The sequence below is a fragment of the Doryrhamphus excisus genome, chromosome 14 (genome assembly GCF_030265055.1).
Source record: "Doryrhamphus excisus isolate RoL2022-K1 chromosome 14, RoL_Dexc_1.0, whole genome shotgun sequence".
NCBI classification, from domain to species: domain Eukaryota; kingdom Metazoa; phylum Chordata; class Actinopteri; order Syngnathiformes; family Syngnathidae; genus Doryrhamphus; species Doryrhamphus excisus.
Window position 1 is genome coordinate 16050745 of NC_080479.1, and position 22547 is coordinate 16073291.

The 22547-nt window shown below is 36.1% G+C and overlaps 1 protein-coding gene across 2 annotated transcripts in view; it reads left to right on the forward strand.

The window, feature by feature from the left end:
- The window catches only part of LOC131101348 (oxysterol-binding protein-related protein 10), a 95928-nt gene that overhangs the window by 13894 nt on the left and 59487 nt on the right, over window positions 1-22547 (forward strand). For both annotated transcript variants that reach the window (XM_058046356.1, XM_058046357.1), the window contains exons 3-5: window positions 2214-2293; window positions 4356-4424; window positions 12708-12902. In XM_058046356.1, the coding sequence (XP_057902339.1) occupies window positions 2214-2293; window positions 4356-4424; window positions 12708-12902 (344 nt within the window). The remainder of the gene's footprint in view (window positions 1-2213; window positions 2294-4355; window positions 4425-12707; window positions 12903-22547) is intronic.

Genomic DNA, 22547 nt, shown 5'->3' on the forward strand with positions numbered 1-22547 from the left:
CTTTGGGTGTGTGACCAATCACGCCCTGAGGTGAGCTGTGGGTGAAATAAATGAAAACAAACCGTTTTGTCAGGAAGCACAAATCAAAGGAAATACAGCTGGAATAGGTACAGATACTGGAAAATCTAAAAAGGTTTCTCAGAGACCACAACTCAATACAGGGTCGAAAAATTAAACACATGTTTACACTTTTTAAACCCGAACGTAAAATATGTATATGTATATGTTTGTTTGTTTTTTGCGGAGTAGGCAAATTTTAACTCATGTACGCATGCGTGCACACAGTGTAGTTCCAAATGTGAAAATTGTAAAATAGCGCAAAAACAACCTTTTTTTTGTATTGTTTACAGTCATAGAAAAATGATTAGACCACCCTTGTTCCTTCAGTTTATTGATTCATTTTAATGGCTGGTAAAACTAAAGGGACTTCCTCACTTCCTTACCTGATCCCTCAGGTAATGATCCTTATGTGGCAAGGTATACTCACCTCTTTTTCTCACGGAGGTTGATTTCTCATCCGTTTCCCTGCGTTAAGAACAAAAACCGTCAAGGGATTCAGGTGCAATAGTGCATAGATATGATTGACACCTCTGTGGCAGGCCGCTGGGTTGTTTGTGTTCTGCTAGGATGCGCTGGATCGTTCTGTTCTCATAAGAGCTTTAGTAAGATGTTGGACAGAAAGGAAAACGGCACATTTTATATATGTAAATACTATATGCCGGAACACAGTCTTGAACCAGTCATGATGTGCTATATATATCACTATATTGACACTTACTATGGTACCCATTATGTCATTGGATGGTCACATCACCTCGTACTTCGGTACGTGACAAAAAATAAAATTATAAAAAAAAACAACATTTTTTTTAAAAAACAAACAAAAAAGAAATAAAAAACAAAAATAAAATAGAAAATAAATAAATTAATAATAAAAAAAATAAACACTTAAACTATATTATGAAAGCAGGAAGTGAACAAATGTAACAGTTACTGATTGTAAAAGTACCAGATGGAGGGGTAGGATTTAATAAGCTTTGCTTCTTCCTACTCCTTTTGGACATGTGGAACTGTGAACTGATTATGTGATGCATTCAATTGTAATCTGATGCATGTTCAAATGAAATAAAACCATTACCATTACATGCACAGTCAGAATACTAGTAATATATAACGTGGTCCGATAATTATTATTAACGATATGTATTGCTTTTAGTATTCGGCTATGACTTATTTAATTAATTCGATGAAAACGTGCAACTTTCTTTAGGTTATTTTGAGGCTGTAATCAAAAGAAAATCGGAGACTTGCGGTAAGAAACACATTAGAATTCATAAATAACTCATAGCAAAACAAGCAGGTGGTGGCCATGTTGATCTTGCTGCCAAGATCACATCTAGTCTTTGTCTTCAGTGTCGTCAGTGAAAGTACGTGTAAATCTATCAATTGTGAAACGATAAAAAACTTGTTAGCATTTTTGTGTAGTGATCGGAAAAAAATACTTTTTGTGATTAAAAATACACAAGAATACAGTTGGACTCACGCAATGTATTGATGTACGCAAACCTAGGCAACAATTTTGCAGCAATTTTGGACGTTAACCGAAAAACACTAACATAAAAAAACCACTAAAATAATCACCCTTATGTTCAGAATTTATAGGAATTTCCCCTAAAATTATTAAATTTATTGAAAAATTATTAAATATTTTGTACATTTTAGTAAATTATACTGCATTTTTGTCAATCATTGCTGCTGCAAATTTGTTTAAATAGCATAGTGGAAAATGCTGGAGCCTATCCCAGCTGTCTTCGGGTGAGAGAGTATCACCCTGGACTGGTTGCCAGCCAATCACAGGGCACATATAGACAAACAACCATTCACACTCACATTCATACCTATGGACAATTTGGAGTCGCTAATTAACCTAGCATGTTTTTGGAATGTGGGCACGCATGGAGAGAACATGCAAACTCCACACAGAGATAGCCGAGGGTGGAATTGAACCCGGGTCTCCTAGCTGCGAGGCCTGCGTGTTAACCACTCGACCTCTGTGCAGCAATGATTTTGAGATATAAATATTATAATTATAAATTTTAAAATATAAATCAATAAAAAATTATAAAATCGAATAGAATGAATGGATGTGAAGACTTACGAACGACATATTGATCTATTGTCATTTATCTTTTTGTTACGTTATCTCTTTGCAGCTTCTGATGCCAAAGAGCAGCGGTTTTGGATCACTCAGCTCCAAGCGTGTGCCAGGCGACATTCTGACGGCAGCGCAAAGGTAAAAAAAAAACAACAAAAAAAACAGTGCTACTAAAAAACAACATAGCCCTTGTCTTTTTCGAGAAAACCATTTCCATGGAGGATTCCTGTTCTGCCTCTTCTGTCTTCTTGTCAGTTCTGGTCAGGTTCATAAGTTGAACAGTTTTCTGGTCACTGCACAGTCACAAATTCCCCAAAGTGCAAATTGAAGTTGCGATGAAACTGAACAGCAATGCTCTATTGCTGTTTTGCATCATGCTCTAAAGCCCTTTTTGCATCTCTTTTACACTTATTAATGCAATCCACTTGTCACCTTTTTTAAAAGAATACTACACAAAGATACAATCATGAAGTTGTGCCATTCAATGAAATGAAATATCAATGATATCAATGCACAGTACAATACATAGGAAGCCAAGCGGCATCCCATGAAAACACTTTAGTGAAGGACAGAGTGTCCCTAGTCGCCTTTGAAACGTCCTATGGCTGCTTCATCTTACTGCAACGTCGGCAACAAGCAAAGCGTTCGATTGCTTTAAGTAGAAGATATTAATATCATCGTTATTTCCATAATACACTTAAAATCCAATCCTAATGTATGCTCGCTAAAAATAAGTGTGCTTTTCACCTTTTGTGTTGAAGTAGTAATAGTAATAATTAATTCTATAATAATTATAGTAGTAATCATTATTCTATTCTATTCTATTCTATTCTATTCTATTATATTCTATTATATTATATTATATTATAGTATATTATAGTATATTATATTATAGTATATTATATTATATTATATTATCAACACATATATACTTTCTTGCTAAATTTTCATTTCATGTATGCTTACTAAAAAGAAGTGTGCGTTGTGTTGAAGTAGTAATAGTAATAATTATAGTAGTAATTATTATTATAATTATTATATTAATATTATCATATTAATTATATTACTATTATCAACACATATATACTTTCTTGCTAAATTTTCATTTCATGTATGCTTACTAAAAAAGAAGTGTGCTTTTCACCTTTTGTGTTGAAGTAGTAATAGCAATAATTAATTATATAATTATAGTAGTAATTATTATTATATTAATTATATTATATTCATTATATTATATTATTATTATCAACACATATATACTTTCTAAATTTTCATTTCATGTATGCTTACTAAAAAGTGTGCTTTTCACCTATTGTGTTGAAGTAGTAATAGTAATAATTAATTATATAATCATCACAGTAGTAATTATTATTATTATTATTATTATATTATTATTATTATCAACACATATATACTTTCTCGCTAAATTTTCATTTCATGTATGCTTACTAAAAAGAAGTGTGCTTTTCACCTATTGTGTTGAAGTAATAATAGTAATAATTATATTAATTATTATATTATTATTATCAACAAATATATATACTTTCTTGCTAAATTCTCAGCTTTTTTTTGGCGTTGTTTTCTTTTTTAATTGTATTATTCAAATGTGCCGTAGGTCGCTGCGGACCACAAATGGCCCCTGGGGCATGCCTTGGACACCCTTGATTTAGTGGAAAAAGTGACTAGACTGAGTTTTTTCAAGGGTATCCAAAACATGGCCCATATTGTCCGATATTGATTTTTCTGCGGAAAACCAATATGCCGATATTGTCCCACTCTTATTTAACTTATTAAAATTAAATAAACCATGGAAGTTGCCAGATATCATCTCTTCAGTTATTAATGTTATCATCATTATATCTGTCCAAACATATACCAGGCATTAAAATGTATCAGGCATTAAAGTGAAGAAACAAGTGTGGTCTAATCATTTTTTTAACTGCAGGTAAGTTTCAGGAAAATAACAGTTTCCGACTAAAATGGGAGAATTTTTTTTTTTATTAAAAGATACATTTAAAGCATAATTTTCACTAAACACCAACATAAAAACATACTGGGTTGTATTACATTAAACCCCGCCTCTCGCCCCAAGACAGCTGGGATAGGCTCCAGCTAAGATAATAATACCTCTTTGCAGTTACTCAAAATCATGTTTTTCTATACTCGTCTTAATGTTTGTTGTTTTGTCTGTGGTTTTTAGGTGAGGAAACTGAAGGGCTCAGATGAACACCTGAGTGTAGAAGAAGCAGGAGGAGGGCAAGACGTTATGGTGAGTCATCACAAACTGTTATGCAGTTTTAACCCATAAAAATGGCCACAAGGCGGCGGAAGGCATGGCTCATTCATTCATGCCATTCTCCACCGTATCAAATTCTTCTGCAATCACAACACAACATCAATCCCATATTTGCATTTATATGTCTTTGACATTTTTTTTTTTGCTTTTTCAAAAAGAGGTGATGATGCAACCGCACACTAATAGATGTCACTTTTAGAGCAGTTTTAAGCCATAAAAATGTCCACAAGGTGGCAGAAGTGCGTTCCATAAGAATGTAAATAACATACTTGACAGAAAGGAGGAAGTGGAAGAACGTGGAGGTGGGGTACACGCTGGACTGGTGGCCAGCCAATCACAGGGCACATATAGACAAACAACCATTCACACTCACATTCATACCTATGGACAATTTGGAGTCGCTAATTAACCTAGCATGTTTTTGGAATGTGGGAGGAAACCGGAGTACCCGGAGAAAACCCACGCAATGCATGGGGAGAACATGCAAACTCCACACAGAGAGTGGAATTGAACTCTGGTCTAACCACGCACTAACCACGTTCCAACTCATATTGGTGGTACTTTGTATATTTTGAGTGTAGCGTGCAGAAGGTTGCGTATTGTGTGGACATTTGAACACATTCGAACACACGTGTGAACACACCTACTACAGTTGAAATTGTAACTTCATAGTATCATATTTGTAAATAAAATTATTATTTTAATGTAATACAACCCAGTATTTGTTTATGTTGGTGTTTAGTAAAGAATTTTGCTTTAAATGTATCTTTTAACAAAAAACTGTTTTTCTCCCATTTTAGTCGGAAACTGATATTTTCCTGAAACTTACCTGCAGTTAAAAAAAATTATTAGACCACACTTGTGTCTTCACTGATACATTTTAATGCCTGGTATATGTTTGGACAGATATAATGATGATAACATAAATAACTTAAGAGATGATATCTGGCAACTTCCATGGTTTATTTAATTTCTTTCAAAATCCCATATTCTTACATAAATAAGATAGGTTTTTTTGATAGGTTCCATGTTTGTATAGCCATAGAACACAATATTCTGTATGTCTTGAAAGATGGTCGCCATCATGACAGCACCCAGCGGAGGGTGCGGTTAGTTTCTGATAACATAATAAGCTCCAAGGTAGGCATGGAAATATGTACAAATGCAAATATTGTACTTAATTTACTTAAGTAACCTTTTCTCAATGTTATAATTGCAAACAAATCCAATAAATTTGACTAGATTTTGCTATGACTTTATTATGGTTCTGCTCTGATTGGCTCGGAGAAATCACATGATTGACATGTTTAATGTCCAACATTAATTAATTCATTCATTTTCTACCACTTTTTCCTCATGAGGGTTGCGGGGGGGGGAGGGGTGCTGGAGCCTATCCCAGCTGTCTTCTGGGGGAGAGGCGGGATTACACCCTGGTACACTGGTGGCAAGCCAATCACAGGGCACATATAGACAAACAACCATTCACACTCACATTGTACCTATGGACAATAATTTGGAGTCGCTAATTAACCTAGCATGTTTTTTTTTTTTGGAATGTGGGAGGAAACCGGAAAAAACCCACGCATGCAAACTCCACACATAGATGGTCGAGGCTGGAATTGAACCCTGGTCTTTTTGCTGTGAGGTCTGTGTGCTAACCACTCGACCACCGTGCAGCCCGACATGGCTCATTTGCATGTTAAAAACACACTGGATAGCAAAAAGGCAGTGTAGTTAAAAATATCAAAACTATAACAAGTTCATGGTGTTATAATTGTAAATAAATTGTTATTTTGATGTAAAAAAAAAACAATTTTTAGTTGGTTATATACGTACCTATGTTCTACTGCTCATACTAAAGAACAGAAAAAGGTTGTTTTTTGATAAAAGGCGGGAGTCTAATCTTGTTGAATTTTGAAAAATGCCTTGGATTATATGAGTTAATTATGAAAAAAAATCAGTTAGTTACTTTTCAGTTCAACTTGCTTGTCAAAAATGTACATAAACATTCATTCATTCATTCATTTTCTACCGCTTTTCCTCACGAGGGTCGCGGGGGGTGCTGGAGCCTATCCCAGCTGTCTTTTGGGCAAGAGGTAGTAGACCAGGTACACCCTGGACTGGTGGCCAGCCAATCACAGGGCACATATAGACAAACAACCATTCACACTCACATTCATACCTATGGACAATTTGGAGTCGCTAATCTTGTTGAATTTTGAAAAATGGCTTGGATTGAATGAGTTAATTATGAAAAAAAATCAGTTAATTACTTTTCAAAAGTTCAACTTGCTTGTCAAAAATGTACATAAACATAAAAATTAATTAATTTTTTTTAAACAAATCGGTAAAAGATCCCTAACCCTATGCCTGTAAGGACTTGTTATGGTACCACATAACATACACTACCATTGGTAAAACAAGAAAAATTTGTTATCCACAGCAATATCATATAAATTCATAATGGCTGTAACTTTCAATCAGTCTTTGCAGGACTTTGTCCCATGTAACTGTCGTGTCTTCAGCCAAAGCACTTACCAACCACACTACGGTTGCTGGTTGCAGAACTCAACTATGTGCACTCTCTTCCTGACATAAAGGGGAGGAGTCATGTCATGTTGTGGACTTTGAGTTGAGCTGCTGGAATAAAGCAAACACAGCAGTATTTGCCTCCTGTGCTTGTCGCCTTTCTTGAATGACATTGCGTGGGTAAAAGTTGAACACATTAGACTTGACTATTCACCATCTTTTACAGGCATTCTTTACTAATTACCCAATGTCTAATGAGGGTGTAATTAATGATCCCTGTGTTGTAAAAAGTGACAGTTCAGCAGATTGTTACTTTGTTCATTTATGAAGACATATGTTGGACATTAAGGCTGCACGGTGGAGGAGTGGTTAGCACACAGGCATGACAGCAAGGAGACCAGGGTTCAATTCCACCCTCGGCCATCTCTGTGTGTGGAGTTTGCATGTTCTCCTCGTGCATGCGTAGGTTTTTTCCGGGTACTCCGGTCTATTATAGAAAACAACATGTCTAAGTCTATTAGTTTATTTAGCCATGTTTACGCTTGCAAAAAAACACTAAACTCATCACACAGTAACTTAACACTCCAAAGGTGTACCTGAAAATATACAAAGAAGTACCAATATGAGTTTTGAAGTATCCCATTCTGCATTGTGTCTGAGCAAAGCAGTTCATTGGAGGACATGCGGCATAGAAAGTGGTTAGTGCGCAGGCCACACAGCTTGGAGACCCGAGTTTGATTCCACTCTCTGCCATCTCTTGTGTGGAGTTTGCATGTTCTCCTCGTGCATGCGTGGGTTTTCTCCGGGTACTCCAGTTTCCTCCCACATTCCGAAAACATGTCTAAGTCTATAGACATGTCTATTAGTTTATTTAGCCATGTTTATGCTTGCCAAAAAACACTAAACTCATCACACAGGAACTTAACACTCCAAAGGTGTACCTCAAAATATACAAAGAAGTACCAATATGAGTTTTGAAGTTTCCCATTCTGCATTGTGTCTGAGAAAAACAGTTCATTGGAGGACATGCGGCATAGAACGTGGTTAGTGCGTGGTTAGACCAGAGTTCAATTCCACTCTCTGTGTGGAGTTTGCATGTTCTCCCCGTGCATTGCGTGGGTTTTCTCCGGGTATTCCGGTTTCCTCCCACATTCCAAAAACATGCTAGGTTAATTGGCGACTCCAAATTGTCCATAGGTATGAATGTGAGTGTGAATGGTTGTTTGTCTATATGTGCCCTGTGATTGGCTGGCGACCAGTCCAGGGTGTACCCCGCCTCTCGCCCGAAGACAGCTGGGATAGGCTCCAGCACCCCCCGCGACCCTCGTGAGGAAAAGCGGTAGAAAATGAATGAATGAATGAATTCCGGTTTCCTCCCACATTCCAAAAACATGCTAGGCTAATTAGCGACTCCAAATTGTCCATAGGTATGAATGTGAGTGTGAATGGTTGTTTGTCTATATGTGCCCTGTGATTGGCTGGCCACCAGTCCAGGGTGTACCCCGCCTCCACGCTCTTTCACTTCCTCCTTTCTGTCAAGTATGTTATTTACATTCTTATCGAACACACTTCTGCCACCTTGTGGACATTTTTATGGCTTAAAATTGCTCTAAAAGTGACATCTATTAGTGTGCGGTTGCATCATTACCTTTTTTTGAAAAAGCAAAAAAATATATAAAAGACATATAAATGCAAATACGGGATTGATGTTTTGTTGTGATTGCAGAAGAATTTGATACAATGAAAAATGGCAGAGCAGGGATATTATGAAAAAATATATAACAATAACAAAAAATGCACCACAACAATATGAATACATTGTATTGTATTGAAAGGGAAGACATGTCACTTCGTCCTTCTTCAGTCTCGGCTTGTTTTTTAGGAGGGAAAAAAAATGTGCCATCATTGGAGTGCACATGTAACACAGGGAAATATGACTTTGAATGTTATTTTGCATAGCAAAAAATAGCTAAATATTTTGGCGCCATGAACACACCTGCATCTCTGGCCCAATTTCTTCAATTGCTGCCCTCCTTTTGCTCCTGACACATTCTTGAGTCCAATACCTTCCTTCCATTTCCACTTTAATGAAATGCTCGCGGCTCTGACTAAACCTCAATTCTTAATGCGGTTCCTCCCCTGCTTACTCGGAGATTGTGGCTTAGCTTTTGCACAATGCCACCAGTGTTCTCCACTGTAAGCTCATTATCGGCACATTTTCCACCAGGATAGCGTAGCGGACGCGGGTTCGATTTTAGTCGAGAAATGTCTCACCTTTTTTTTTTGTTTTGTTTTGCTTTGCATTCACACTGCACTACTCATGGGGAAAACCATATATACCTCAGTTAGTGTATGCTCCGGTTATAGTGTTTTGTTCTTAACGTCAAAATTGTACCCGAGAATTTTGCATCTGTTTGTATACATATTTCGATTAGCACAGTTACACCATAAATCTTTAAAATGTTACCGCAAAACCTGTTTTTATAGTTTTACGATTTACAAATGTAAAACAATTCCAAATGCACAGAAATTCTGACAAAATTAACATTTTTTTAACAATTTTTTTTTTGCTTTCTGGAACATAGTATTGATTCGATTGATTTCATTTCTTATGATTCAGTTAGGGTACGTTTTGGTTAGAGTCCGACCTTCTGGAACGGGTTAATGATGCAAACCACCCTCTTCAAAAACGTAAAACAATTCCAAATGCACAGAAATTCTGACAAAACGAATTTTTTTTTAACAATTTTTTTTGGGCTTTCTGGAACATAGTATTCATTGGATTGATTTAATTTCTTATGATTCAGTTAGGGTACGTTTTGGTTAGAGTCCGACCTTCTGGAACAGGTTAATGATGCAAACCACCCTCTTCAAAAACGTAAAACAATTCCAAATGCACAGAAATTCTGACAAAATTAACATTTTTTTTACATTTGTTTTGGCTTTCTGGAATATAGTATTCATTGGATTGATTTCATTTGTTATGATTCAGTTAGGGTATGTTTTGGTTAGAGTCCGACCTCCTAGAACAGGTTAATGATGCAAACCACTATCTTCAAAAATGTAAAACAATTCCAAATGCACAGAAATTCTGACAAAATGAACATAAAAAAAAAAATTGGCTTTCTGGAACATCGTATTAATTGGATTGATTTCATTTCTTATGATTCAGTTCGGGTACGTTTTGGTTAGAGTCCGACCTTCTGGAACAGGTTAATGATGCAAACCACTCTCTTCAAAAATGTAAAACAATTCCAAATGCACATAAATTCTGACAAAATGAACATTGATCTTACTTTTACGTTAATTAAGACACAACAAAATTAAAATAAATTTTGGCTTTCTGGAACATAGTGTTAATTGGATTTACATGATTTCATATGATTCAGTTAGGGTATGTTTTGGTTAGAGTCCGAACTTCTGGAACAGGTTAATGATGCAAACCACCCTCTTCAAAAACGTAAAACAATTCCAAATGCACAGAAATTCTGACAAAATGAACATTGATCTTACTTTTACGTTAATTAAGACACAACAAGATCAATTTTTTTTGGGCTTAAGACACAACAAGATCAAAATTTTTTTTTGGCTTTCTGGAATACAGTATTTCGGCTTTGATATTGGCACTCCGATACAAGCAGTCGATTCCACCCTCTTCAAAAACGTAAAACAATTCCAAATTCAGTTTTGGTTAGAGTCCGACCTTCTGGAACAGGTTAATGATGCAAACCAAGGTTTTACTGTATGGGTACTTTTTTTTTATTATTATTATTATTTTTTTACAAACAACATGTAAGATGTAACCAACTAATACCAACTAATCATTTTACCTTTACAGTGGAATCTCGCTTTTTGAAATTTAGATTTTAATGACAATTTTTGTCCAAATTTTGCCTCGGTTATCATACAATATCGCATGTAACCAACTGTTTCGCATGTGGGGTCTTATGGTATGTATCTTATGGTATGGTACTACTCCCACCAAATCTCACCATACTTGGTTTCCACAATACTAGAAGACTCTACTGTAAGACTCATTCATTTGGCAAACAAAAAAAAAATGAGAAAGAGCCACAAACTAGTCAGTTTCCCCACGTGTATCATTCTGTGGACTGTAGTGGCCAAACAATGAGTCCCACACGTTGGTGACTCAGTCTTGTTGTGTTATTAATAATACACAGTGGGAATCTCATTTCTTTATTACAAAACGTGTCTGGAGGCCGCTTCTTTCTGCGATCTGTGCTCTGTTGTTTATTTCATATATTTAATTTTACCAGCGCGGTAGCCAGACCCGGCTTATCGTGGGGCAGATCCTTGTCTGGTGCCTTGTTTACCTGCTGGTAGGAGGAGGAAAGGCAGACACGCCAGGATGACTGGTCTGACTTTATCATCGCACTGCTAAGGAAAGTCACAGCGGTGTCGCATAGGATATATCAGAATTAAGAATATGTACAGTGGTATGAAAAAGTATCTGAACCTTTTGGAATTTCTCACATTTCTGCATAAAATCACCATCAAATGTGATCTGATCTTTGTCAAAATCACACAGATGAAAAAACAGTGTCCGGCCTATTATTAGTCCTTAAACTGTTTTTTTGTCCTAAATTAAGCATTTACAACCATAAAAAAATGTTCTCATTGAACTAAAATACAGTTGAAGGCAATACAAGATGCTGATGAACTGTACAACACTGGCCACTAGGTGTCACTAGTAACATGCATCAGACTTGAACGTTAATTACAGGCACAATAATAGTTATCATAATCATAATAATAACACATTAATACACAATAATTACTGTGCAAAAACTCTGAATTCCTGAAGTCACTTCCTGTCCACACGTCCGGAAGACATTTATTGAAACACACACGTCTTATTTTGTGTCTTAAATGGCTTGTTTTCTGTCGTGATGTATTATGTATTGGGTAATATGTGCTGTATATATCACTATCGCTATATCACTATATTGACAGTTACTATGGTATTTACTGTAAGGTAATTACAGTATGGTAATTACAGTTTCAATTGCAACTACAGTTGAAATTTTAATTACAATTACAGTTTCAATTACAATGGCGGGTTCAATTACAATTGTAATTTCAATTACAATTTCAATTACCATTGCAGTTTCAATTACATTTGCAGTTTCAATTACAATTACAGTTTCAATTACAATTTCAGTTCATTACTATTTCAATTACAATTGCAGTTTCAATCACATTTGCAGTTTCAATTACAATTGCAGTTTCAATTACAATTTCAATTACAATTGCAGTTTCAATTACAATTCCAGTTTCAATTACAATTCCACTTTCAATTCCACTTTCAATTACAATTAGTTTCAATTACTATTAGTTTCAATTCCAGTTTCAAGTACAATTCCAGTTGCATTTTTTATTAAAATTACAGTTTCAATTACAATTTCAATTACAATTTTTATTAAAATTACCGTTTCAGTTACAGTTTCAATTACAATTTCAATTACAATTACAACTACTGTTGCATTTTTATTAAAATTACAGTTGCAATTACAATTACAGTGTCAGTTACAATTTCAATTAGTTTAAATTAGTTTCAATTACAGTTTCAATTAGTTTCACTTAGTTTCAATTACAATTACAATTGAAATTGTTCAAATGAAATTAAACCATTAACATTATCACTACCAGAAACCACATATAATTTGCACATGTGAATACTTATTGTTTTAACCTCTCCTTCCATAGGGGTCATCCTCAGGTCGCAACCGTAGCTTCTCCCTCCTCCCCCACCTCACGCCATCTTCATCACCGGCTTCTCAGAGACAACTGGGCCATACGTCCTCGCCCGCTAACATTGTGACAATAACGCACCACAAGTCCCCGGCTGCAGCGAGACGGGCCAAGAATCAGTCACCGGGACAACTCCATGAGGTCAAAGAGGTAGGTGACCGGCGTTGCATCAGGGATAGGTTTTTATTGACCCTTGCCATGTATTATTATTCATTATTAATAGATATATTACACTACGTATATGAATATCAAATGTATATCAAATCTCAGGTGTGGGTGTTTTGTTCTGATAGCATACATTTGACTTAGACTGAATTAGTGTTACCATATTTATATGGTAGATATATAGACTTCCTTTATTGTCATTGCACAATAACACAGCAGTTAAATTGCCAACCAAATGTTGTTGCCTGGCTCCCGTATAATAATAATAATAAATAATAATGTGGAGGATAAATAGATGTCATCATCATAGATGACATCAAATATGAACAACAATCTTCAGTGTAAACAGTAAATTGCACAAATAATTTAAATAATTTTTGATCAATAATAATAATAATAAATTAAATAATAAATCATTTAATTAATAATATAATTAATAAATTACGTAATTAATAATATAAATTAATTAATTATGTAATTAATAATATAATTAATTGATTTAATTAAATAATATTAAGTAATAATTAAATATGTTTTGCGTGTGCAGTCTGCAATTGTAATTGAAACTGTAATTGTAATTGAAACTGTAATTGTAATTTTCCACAGTAATTGAAACTGTAATTGTAATTTTCCACAGTAATTGAAACTGTAATTGAAACTGTAATTGAAACTAATTTTAACTGTAAACAATATGTGGTATTCTACAGTGCTCCCTAAAAAACAAAAAGTAGTAAGTAAAACTAAACTAAAGTAAAACTAAAAGTAGTGTAATATTCTGTGAGACACACAAGCACCAGCTCTCCCTTATGTCTTGCATGGCTTATTGTCTCTTATGATGGCCAACATATTGGGTAAAGTGAGTGTCAAGGTGACTATAGGGTTGTTAGTTCATGTCTAGAGGGCTCTAGTGTTAAAAATATAAGTCGAAGGTGTCTTGTGACATCTCTAAAATTGAGGCATCACGTTTGGATCGCACTGTGATTGGCTGGCCACCAGTCGAGGGTGTACCCCGCCTCTCGCCCGAAGACGGCTGGGATAGGCTCCAGCAACCCCCCGCGACCCTTGTGAGGAAAACCGGTAGAAAATGAATGAATGAATATTGGGTAAAGTGACTATAGGGTTGTTAGTTCATGTCTAGAGGGCTCTAATGTTAAAATATACATAGAAGGTGTCTTGTGACATCTCTAAAGTTGAGGCATCACGTTTGGATCGTGGATGAGTGGACCTCGAACAGGAAACGGTCCTTCGCCAGACTTCCTACAAAGCCGGAATTATGCAAAAAATGTTTTATCAAGAGAATAATAGATTCAACCTAAAATGGCAGATCAGGAACCGAATATTTCAAACTTTTGCCTGTTTTGACTGCAAAGCTCTTCCTTTCATGCCTCTCTGGCTTTGTCGTGCTACCCCCCCCCCCCCCCCCCCCACGATTCAGATGTGCCACGCTGTGTCTGCATCATCTTGCTAAGAATATCTCATCCGAGTGATTCACTCGCTTGACAGAAAGAGAGCAGCTTGCTGCCAGTGAATGGAGAATCCTCCTCTCTCATAGTCCGTCCGCCCCCCCCCCCCCCCTCCTTCCCTCTTCAAGTCAACCTGCTATACAGTCTGAGTGGCGACTGAGCATATGGTGTACTCATTAAGTAAAACAAACACTCCTCTGGTGCTCGTTTCCACGTCAGCCCTTTTTTAGTTTGTGATATTCCCTTTATGGCTTCAGATTCCTTTTTGAGCTGATTCGTATTGTAGCGCTTCCATCTTTGCTTCACTCCAAAATGAGCCATGATAACGCAACACGCAGGCAACATGGCAAGGTGTACCTCAGTGTGCCTTTTAAATAGATCTTCACTCAATTTGGCTTCCCTTTGGTTTTCAGGGATTTGGGCTCAGGGCTGGGGAGAGGCGGGGTTTGTCATGTGTGCCAAAAGAGCAAAGCGGCGTACGGGTTCAAGGGTCAAAATTAGGGATTGATCGATATGTTTTTTTTTTTTTCGATACTGATTTTGTTCCATCACCCTGAATCGATGGCCGATTTTGCTTGGGCCGATATTAGTGGCCGATACTACTTTTGCTCCCTTAATTTACATGAAAAAAATGACGAAAAAACGACATACTAACCCCTTATGTTTTTTTCCAAAAATCACCACATTGAAAATCTGGCATTTTATGCCATTTTTGGATGCTTCTGGGTCCCCTGTTGAGTGTGTGTGAGGTCTCCCGTGTTTTTTGACCCGAAAAGTGCATTAGAAAGAAGTTGAAAAAACTGAAAAAAAAATGACATAACGTTTTTTTCAAAAATCACCAAATTCAAAATCTGGCATTTTATGCCATTTTTGGATGCTTCTGGGTCCCCTGTTGAGTGTGTGTGAGGTTTCCACTTTTATTTTTGACAGAAAAGTGCTTTAAAAGCAAGTTGAAAAAAATGAAAAAAAAACCGACATACTAACCCCTTACGTTTTTTGTCAAAAATCACCAAAGTCAAACTCTGGCATTTTATGCCATTTTTGGATGCTTCTCAGGCCCCTGTTGAGTGTGTGTGAGGTTTCCTGCGTTTTTTTTTTTTTTTTTACCAGAAAAGTGCATTCTGAGTCAAAATGCATGCCTGTTAGCGCTTTTCTTGGCACTGATATGAATGTGTTTCCTAATATTTTCTTCATCTCCTGGCAAAGCCCCCCTAAAAATTGACTGCTTGATTTTGACGCCTGATTTAGGACGTTTTACAGCAATGTATTTCTTGGCCGGGGGGGATGTTCACTTTTGGCATCATCACACCTTTGTGAATGTGTGCATGATTTGTCTTGTCAGCATGGCCGACAACTAGGGTTGTCTTAACCTTCCGGGCAGTTAGCCAACAGATCAGTGTGATGTACCGTTGGTCTTATGGTGATTATTGCGCATATTCGAGATTGCACTCAAGCTTCGTGGTCCTTTTTTTGGATGTGCACAAACTTCAGAGTAGGCTGCAGTAATTACCATATGGACTTAGACCATTTCATTAGGTACCCCTGGATGTCCAGTTTAGGGACGGCGCTTTTCCGCCATGACTGTGTTGTTAATAGTGAGCATAAGAATGATGAGAGCTCATCAAACGGAGGCACCAGTGGGCATTCATACACAGCCATGTTGGATGTTGATCACTGGGGTTAGGCTATTTCAGGAAGCATCGCTGATCCCGCCGCCTCCAGAGTTCTAGTCTGCATTTGTTTTTTTTATGATTTTTGTCAAAAATCACTGCCTGCAAAAACTGCCATTTTATGCCGTTTTTGGCTGCTTCCGAGCCCCTCTTGAGTGTGTGTGAGGTTTCCACTTTTATTTTTGACAGAAAAATGCTTTAAAAGCAAGTTGAAAAAAATTGAAAAAAACGACATACTAACCCCTTACGTTTTTTTCAAAAATCACCAAAATCAAACTTTGGCATTTTATGCCATTTTTGGATGCTTCTGGGTCCCCTGTTGAGCGTGTGTGAGGTTTCCACTTTTATTTTTGACAGAAAAGTGCTTTAAAAGCAAGTTGAAAAAAATGAAAAAAACGACATACTAACCCCTTACGTTTTTTTCCAAAAATCACCAAATTGAAAATCTGTCATTTGATGCCATTTTTGGATGCTTCTGGGTCCCCTGTTGAGCGTGTGTGAGGTTTCCACTTTTATTTTTGACAGAAAAGTGCTTTAAAAGCAAGTTGAAAAAAATGAAAAAAACGACATACTAACCCCTTACGTTTTTTTCCAAAAATCACCAAATTGAAAATCTGGCATTTTATGCCATTTTTGGATGCTTCTGGGTCCCCTGTTGAGCGTGTGTGAGGTTTCCACTTTTATTTTTGACAGAAAAGTGCTTTAAAAGCAAGTTGAAAAAAATGAAAAAAACGACATACTAACCCCTTACGTTTTTTTCCAAAAATCACCAAATTGAAAATCTGGCATTTGATGCCATTTTTGGATGCTTCTGGGTCCCCTGTTGAGCGTGTGTGAGGTTTCCACTTTTATTTTTGACAGAAAAGTGCTTTAAAAGCAAGTTGAAAAAAATGAAAAAAACGACATACTAACCCCTTACGTTTTTTTCAAAAATCACCAAAATCAAACTTTGGCATTTTATGCCATTTTTGGATGCTTCTGGGTCCCCTGTTGAGCGTGTGTGAGGTTTCCACTTTTATTTTTGACAGAAAAGTGCTTTAAAAGCAAGTTGAAAAAAATGAAAAAAACGACATACTAACCCCTTACGTTTTTTTCCAAAAATCACCAAATTGAAAATCTGGCATTTGATGCCATTTTTGGATGCTTCTGGGTCCCCTGTTGAGCGTGTGTGAGGTTTCCACTTTTATTTTTGACAGAAAAGTGCTTTAAAAGCAAGTTGAAAAAAATGAAAAAAACGACATACTAACCCCTTACGTTTTTTTCCAAAAATCACCAAATTGAAAATCTGGCATTTGATGCCATTTTTGGATGCTTCTGGGTCCCCTGTTGAGCGTGTGTGAGGTTTCCACTTTTATTTTTGACAGAAAAGTGCTTTAAAAGCAAGTTGAAAAAAATGAAAAAAACGACATACTAACCCCTTACGTTTTTTTCAAAAATCACCAAATTGAAAATCTGGCATTTTATGACATTTTTGGATGCTTCTGGGTCCCCTGTTGAGCGTGTGTGAGGTTTCCACTTTTATTTTTGACAGAAAAGTGCTTTAAAAGCAAATTGAAAAAAATGAAAAAAACGACATACTAACCCCTTACGTTTTTTTCAAAAATCACCAAAATCAAACTTTGGCATTTTATGCCATTTTTGGATGCTTCTGGGTCCCCTGTTGAGCGTGTGTGAGGTTTCCACTTTTATTTTTGACAGAAAAGTGCTTTAAAAGCAAGTTGAAAAAAATGAAAAAAACGACATACTAACCCCTTACGTTTTTTTCAAAAATCACCAAAATCAAACTTTGGCATTTTATGCCATTTTTGGATGCTTCTGGGTCCCCTGTTGAGCGTGTGTGAGGTTTCCACTTTTATTTTTGACAGAAAAGTGCTTTAAAAGCAAGTTGAAAAAAATGAAAAAAACGACATACTAACCCCTTACGTTTTTTTCCAAAAATCACCAAATTGAAAATCTGGCATTTGATGCCATTTTTGGATGCTTCTGGGTCCCCTGTTGAGCGTGTGTGAGGTTTCCACTTTTATTTTTGACAGAAAAGTGCTTTAAAAGCAAGTTGAAAAAAATGAAAAAAACGACATACTAACCCCTTACGTTTTTTCCCAAAAATCACCAAATTGAAAATCTGGCATTTGATGCCATTTTTGGATGCTTCTGGGTCCCCTGTTGAGCGTGTGTGAGGTTTCCACTTTTATTTTTGACAGAAAAGTGCTTTAAAAGCAAGTTGAAAAAAATGAAAAAAAGGCATACTAACCCCTTACGTTTTTTTCAAAAATCACCAAAATCAAACTTTGGCATTTTATGCCATTTTTGGATGCTTCTGGGTCCCCTGTTGAGCGTGTGTGAGGTTTCCACTTTTATTTTTGACAGAAAAGTGCTTTAAAAGCAAGTTGAAAAAAATGAAAAAAACGACATACTAACCCCTTACGTTTTTTTCCAAAAATCACCAAATTCAAAATCTGGCATTTGATGCCATTTATGGATGCTTCTGGGTCCCCTGTTGAGCGTGTGTGAGGTTTCCACTTTTATTTTTGACAGAAAAGTGCTTTAAAAGCAAGTTGAAAAAAATGAAAAAAACGACATACTAACCCCTTACGTTTTTTTCCAAAAATCACCAAATTGAAAATCTGGCATTTGATGCCATTTTTGGATGCTTCTGGGTCCCCTGTTGAGCGTGTGTGAGGTTTCCACTTTTATTTTTGACAGAAAAGTGCTTTAAAAGCAAGTTGAAAAAATGAAAAAAACGACATACTAACCCCTTACGTTTTTTCCCAAAAATCACCAAATTGAAAATCTGGCATTTGATGCCATTTTTGGATGCTTCTGGGTCCCCTGTTGAGCGTGTGTGAGGTTTCCACTTTTATTTTTGACAGAAAAGTGCTTTAAAAGCAAGTTGAAAAAAATGAAAAAAACGACATACTAACCCCTTACGTTTTTTTCAAAAATCACCAAATTGAAAATCTGGCATTTGATTCCATTTTTGGATGCTTCTGGGTCCCCTGTTGAGCGTGTGTGAGGTTTCCACTTTTATTTTTGACAGAAAAGTGCTTTAAAAGCAAGTTGAAAAAAATGAAAAAAACGACATACTAACCCCTTACGTTTTTTTCCAAAAATCACCAAATTGAAAATCTGGCATTTGATGCCATTTTTGGATGCTTCTGGGTCCCCTGTTGAGCGTGTGTGAGGTTTCCACTTTTATTTTTGACAGAAAAGTGCTTTAAAAGCAAGTTGAAAAAAATGAAAAAAACGACATACTAACCCCTTACGTTTTTTTCCAAAAATCACCAAATTGAAAATCTGGCATTTGATGCCATTTTTGGATGCTTCTGGGTCCCCTGTTGAGCGTGTGTGAGGTTTCCACTTTTATTTTTGACAGAAAAGTGCTTTAAAAGCAAGTTGAAAAAAATGAAAAAAACGACATACTAACCCCTTACGTTTTTTTCAAAAATCACCAAAATCAAACTTTGGCATTTTATGCCATTTTTGGATGCTTCTGGGTCCCCTGTTGAGCGTGTGTGAGGTTTCCACTTTTATTTTTGACAGAAAAGTGCTTTAAAAGCAAGTTGAAAAAAATGAAAAAAAAGGCATACTAACCCCTTACGTTTTTTTCAAAAATCACCAAAATCAAACTTTGGCATTTTATGCCATTTTTGGATGCTTCTGGGTCCCCTGTTGAGCGTGTGTGAGGTTTCCACTTTTATTTTTGACAGAAAAGTGCTTTAAAAGCAAGTTGAAAAAAATGAAAAAAACGACATACTAACCCCTTACGTTTTTTTTTCCAAAAATCACCAAATTGAAAATCTGGCATTTGATGCCATTTTTGGATGCTTCTGGGTCCCCTGTTGAGCGTGTGTGAGGTTTCCACTTTTATTTTTGACAGAAAAGTGCTTTAAAAGCAAGTTGAAAAAAATGAAAAAAACGACATACTAACTAACCCCTTACGTTTTTTCCCAAAAATCACCAAATTCAAAATCTGGCATTTGATGCCATTTTTGGATGCTTCTGGGTCCCCTGTTGAGCGTGTGTGAGGTTTCCACTTTTATTTTTGACAGAAAAGTGCTTTAAAAGCAAGTTGAAAAAAATGAAAAAAACGACATACTAACCCCTTACGTTTTTTTCAAAAATCACCAAAATCAAACTTTGGCATTTTATGCCATTTTTGGATGCTTCTGGGTCCCCTGTTGAGCGTGTGTGAGGTTTCCACTTTTATTTTTGACAGAAAAGTGCTTTAAAAGCAAGTTGAAAAAAATGAAAAAAACGACATACTAACCCCTTAAGTTTTTTTCAAAAATCACCAAAATCAAACTTTGGCATTTTATGCCATTTTTGGATGCTTCTGGGTCCCCTGTTGAGCGTGTGTGAGGTTTCCACTTTTATTTTTGACAGAAAAGTGCTTTAAAAGCAAGTTGAAAAAAATGAAAAAAAAGGCATACTAACCCCTTACGTTTTTTTCAAAAATCACCAAAATCAAACTTTGGCATTTTATGCCATTTTTGGATGCTTCTGGGTCCCCTGTTGAGCGTGTGTGAGGTTTCCACTTTTATTTTTGACAGAAAAGTGCTTTAAAAGCAAGTTGAAAAAAATGAAAAAAACGACATACTAACCCCTTACGTTTTTTTTTCCAAAAATCACCAAATTGAAAATCTGGCATTTGATGCCATTTTTGGATGCTTCTGGGTCCCCTGTTGAGCGTGTGTGAGGTTTCCACTTTTATTTTTGACAGAAAAGTGCTTTAAAAGCAAGTTGAAAAAAATGAAAAAAACGACATACTAACCCCTTACGTTTTTTTCCAAAAATCACCAAATTCAAAATCTGGCATTTGATGCCATTTATGGATGCTTCTGGGTCCCCTGTTGAGCGTGTGTGAGGTTTCCACTTTTATTTTTGACAGAAAAGTGCTTTAAAAGCAAGTTGAAAAAAATGAAAAAAACGACATACTAACCCCTTACGTTTTTTTCCAAAAATCACCAAATTCAAAATCTGGCATTTGATGCCATTTTTGGATGCTTCTGGGTCCCCTGTTGAGCGTGTGTGAGGTTTCCACTTTTATTTTTGACAGAAAAGTGCTTTAAAAGCAAGTTGAAAAAAATGAAAAAAACGACATACTAACCCCTTACGTTTTTTTCCAAAAATCACCAAATTGAAAATCTGGCATTTGATGCCATTTTTGGATGCTTCTGGGTCCCCTGTTGAGCGTGTGTGAGGTTTCCACTTTTATTTTTGACAGAAAAGTGCTTTAAAAGCAAGTTGAAAAAATGAAAAAAACGACATACTAACCCCTTACGTTTTTTCCCAAAAATCACCAAATTGAAAATCTGGCATTTGATGCCATTTTTGGATGCTTCTGGGTCCCCTGTTGAGCGTGTGTGAGGTTTCCACTTTTATTTTTGACAGAAAAGTGCTTTAAAAGCAAGTTGAAAAAAATGAAAAAAACGACATACTAACCCCTTACGTTTTTTTCCAAAAATCACCAAATTGAAAATCTGGTCTTTTATGCCATTTTTGGATGCTTCTGGGTCCCCTGTTGAGCGTGTGTGAGGTTTCCACTTTTATTTTTGACAGAAAAGTGCTTTAAAAGCAAGTTGAAAAAAATGAAAAAAACGACATACTAACCCCTTACGTTTTTTTCAAAAATCACCAAATTGAAAATCTGGCATTTGATGCCATTTTTGGATGCTTCTGGGTCCCCTGTTGAGCGTGTGTGAGGTTTCCACTTTTATTTTTGACAGAAAAGTGCTTTAAAAGCAAGTTGAAAAAAATGAAAAAAACGACATACTAACCCCTTACGTTTTTTCCCAAAAATCACCAAATTGAAAATCTGGCATTTGATGCCATTTTTGGATGCTTCTGGGTCCCCTGTTGAGCGTGTGTGAGGTTTCCACTTTTATTTTTGACAGAAAAGTGCTTTAAAAGCAAGTTGAAAAAAATGAAAAAAACGACATACTAACCCCTTACGTTTTTTTCAAAAATCACCAAAATCAAACTTTGGCATTTTATGCCATTTTTGGATGCTTCTGGGTCCCCTGTTGAGCGTGTGTGAGGTTTCCACTTTTATTTTTGACAGAAAAGTGCTTTAAAAGCAAGTTGAAAAAAATGAAAAAAACGACATACTAACCCCTTACGTTTTTTTCCAAAAATCACCAAATTGAAAATCTGGCATTTGATGCCATTTTTGGATGCTTCTGGGTCCCCTGTTGAGCGTGTGTCAGGTTTCCACTTTTATTTTTGACAGAAAAGTGCTTTAAAAGCAAGTTGAAAAAAATGAAAAAAACGACATACTAACCCCTTAAGTTTTTTTCAAAAATCACCAAAATCAAACTTTGGCATTTTATGCCATTTTTGGATGCTTCTGGGTCCCCTGTTGAGCGTGTGTGAGGTTTCCACTTTTATTTTTGACAGAAAAGTGCTTTAAAAGCAAGTTGAAAAAAATGAAAAAAACGACATACTAACCCCTTACGTTTTTTCCCAAAAATCACCAAATTGAAAATCTGGCATTTGAT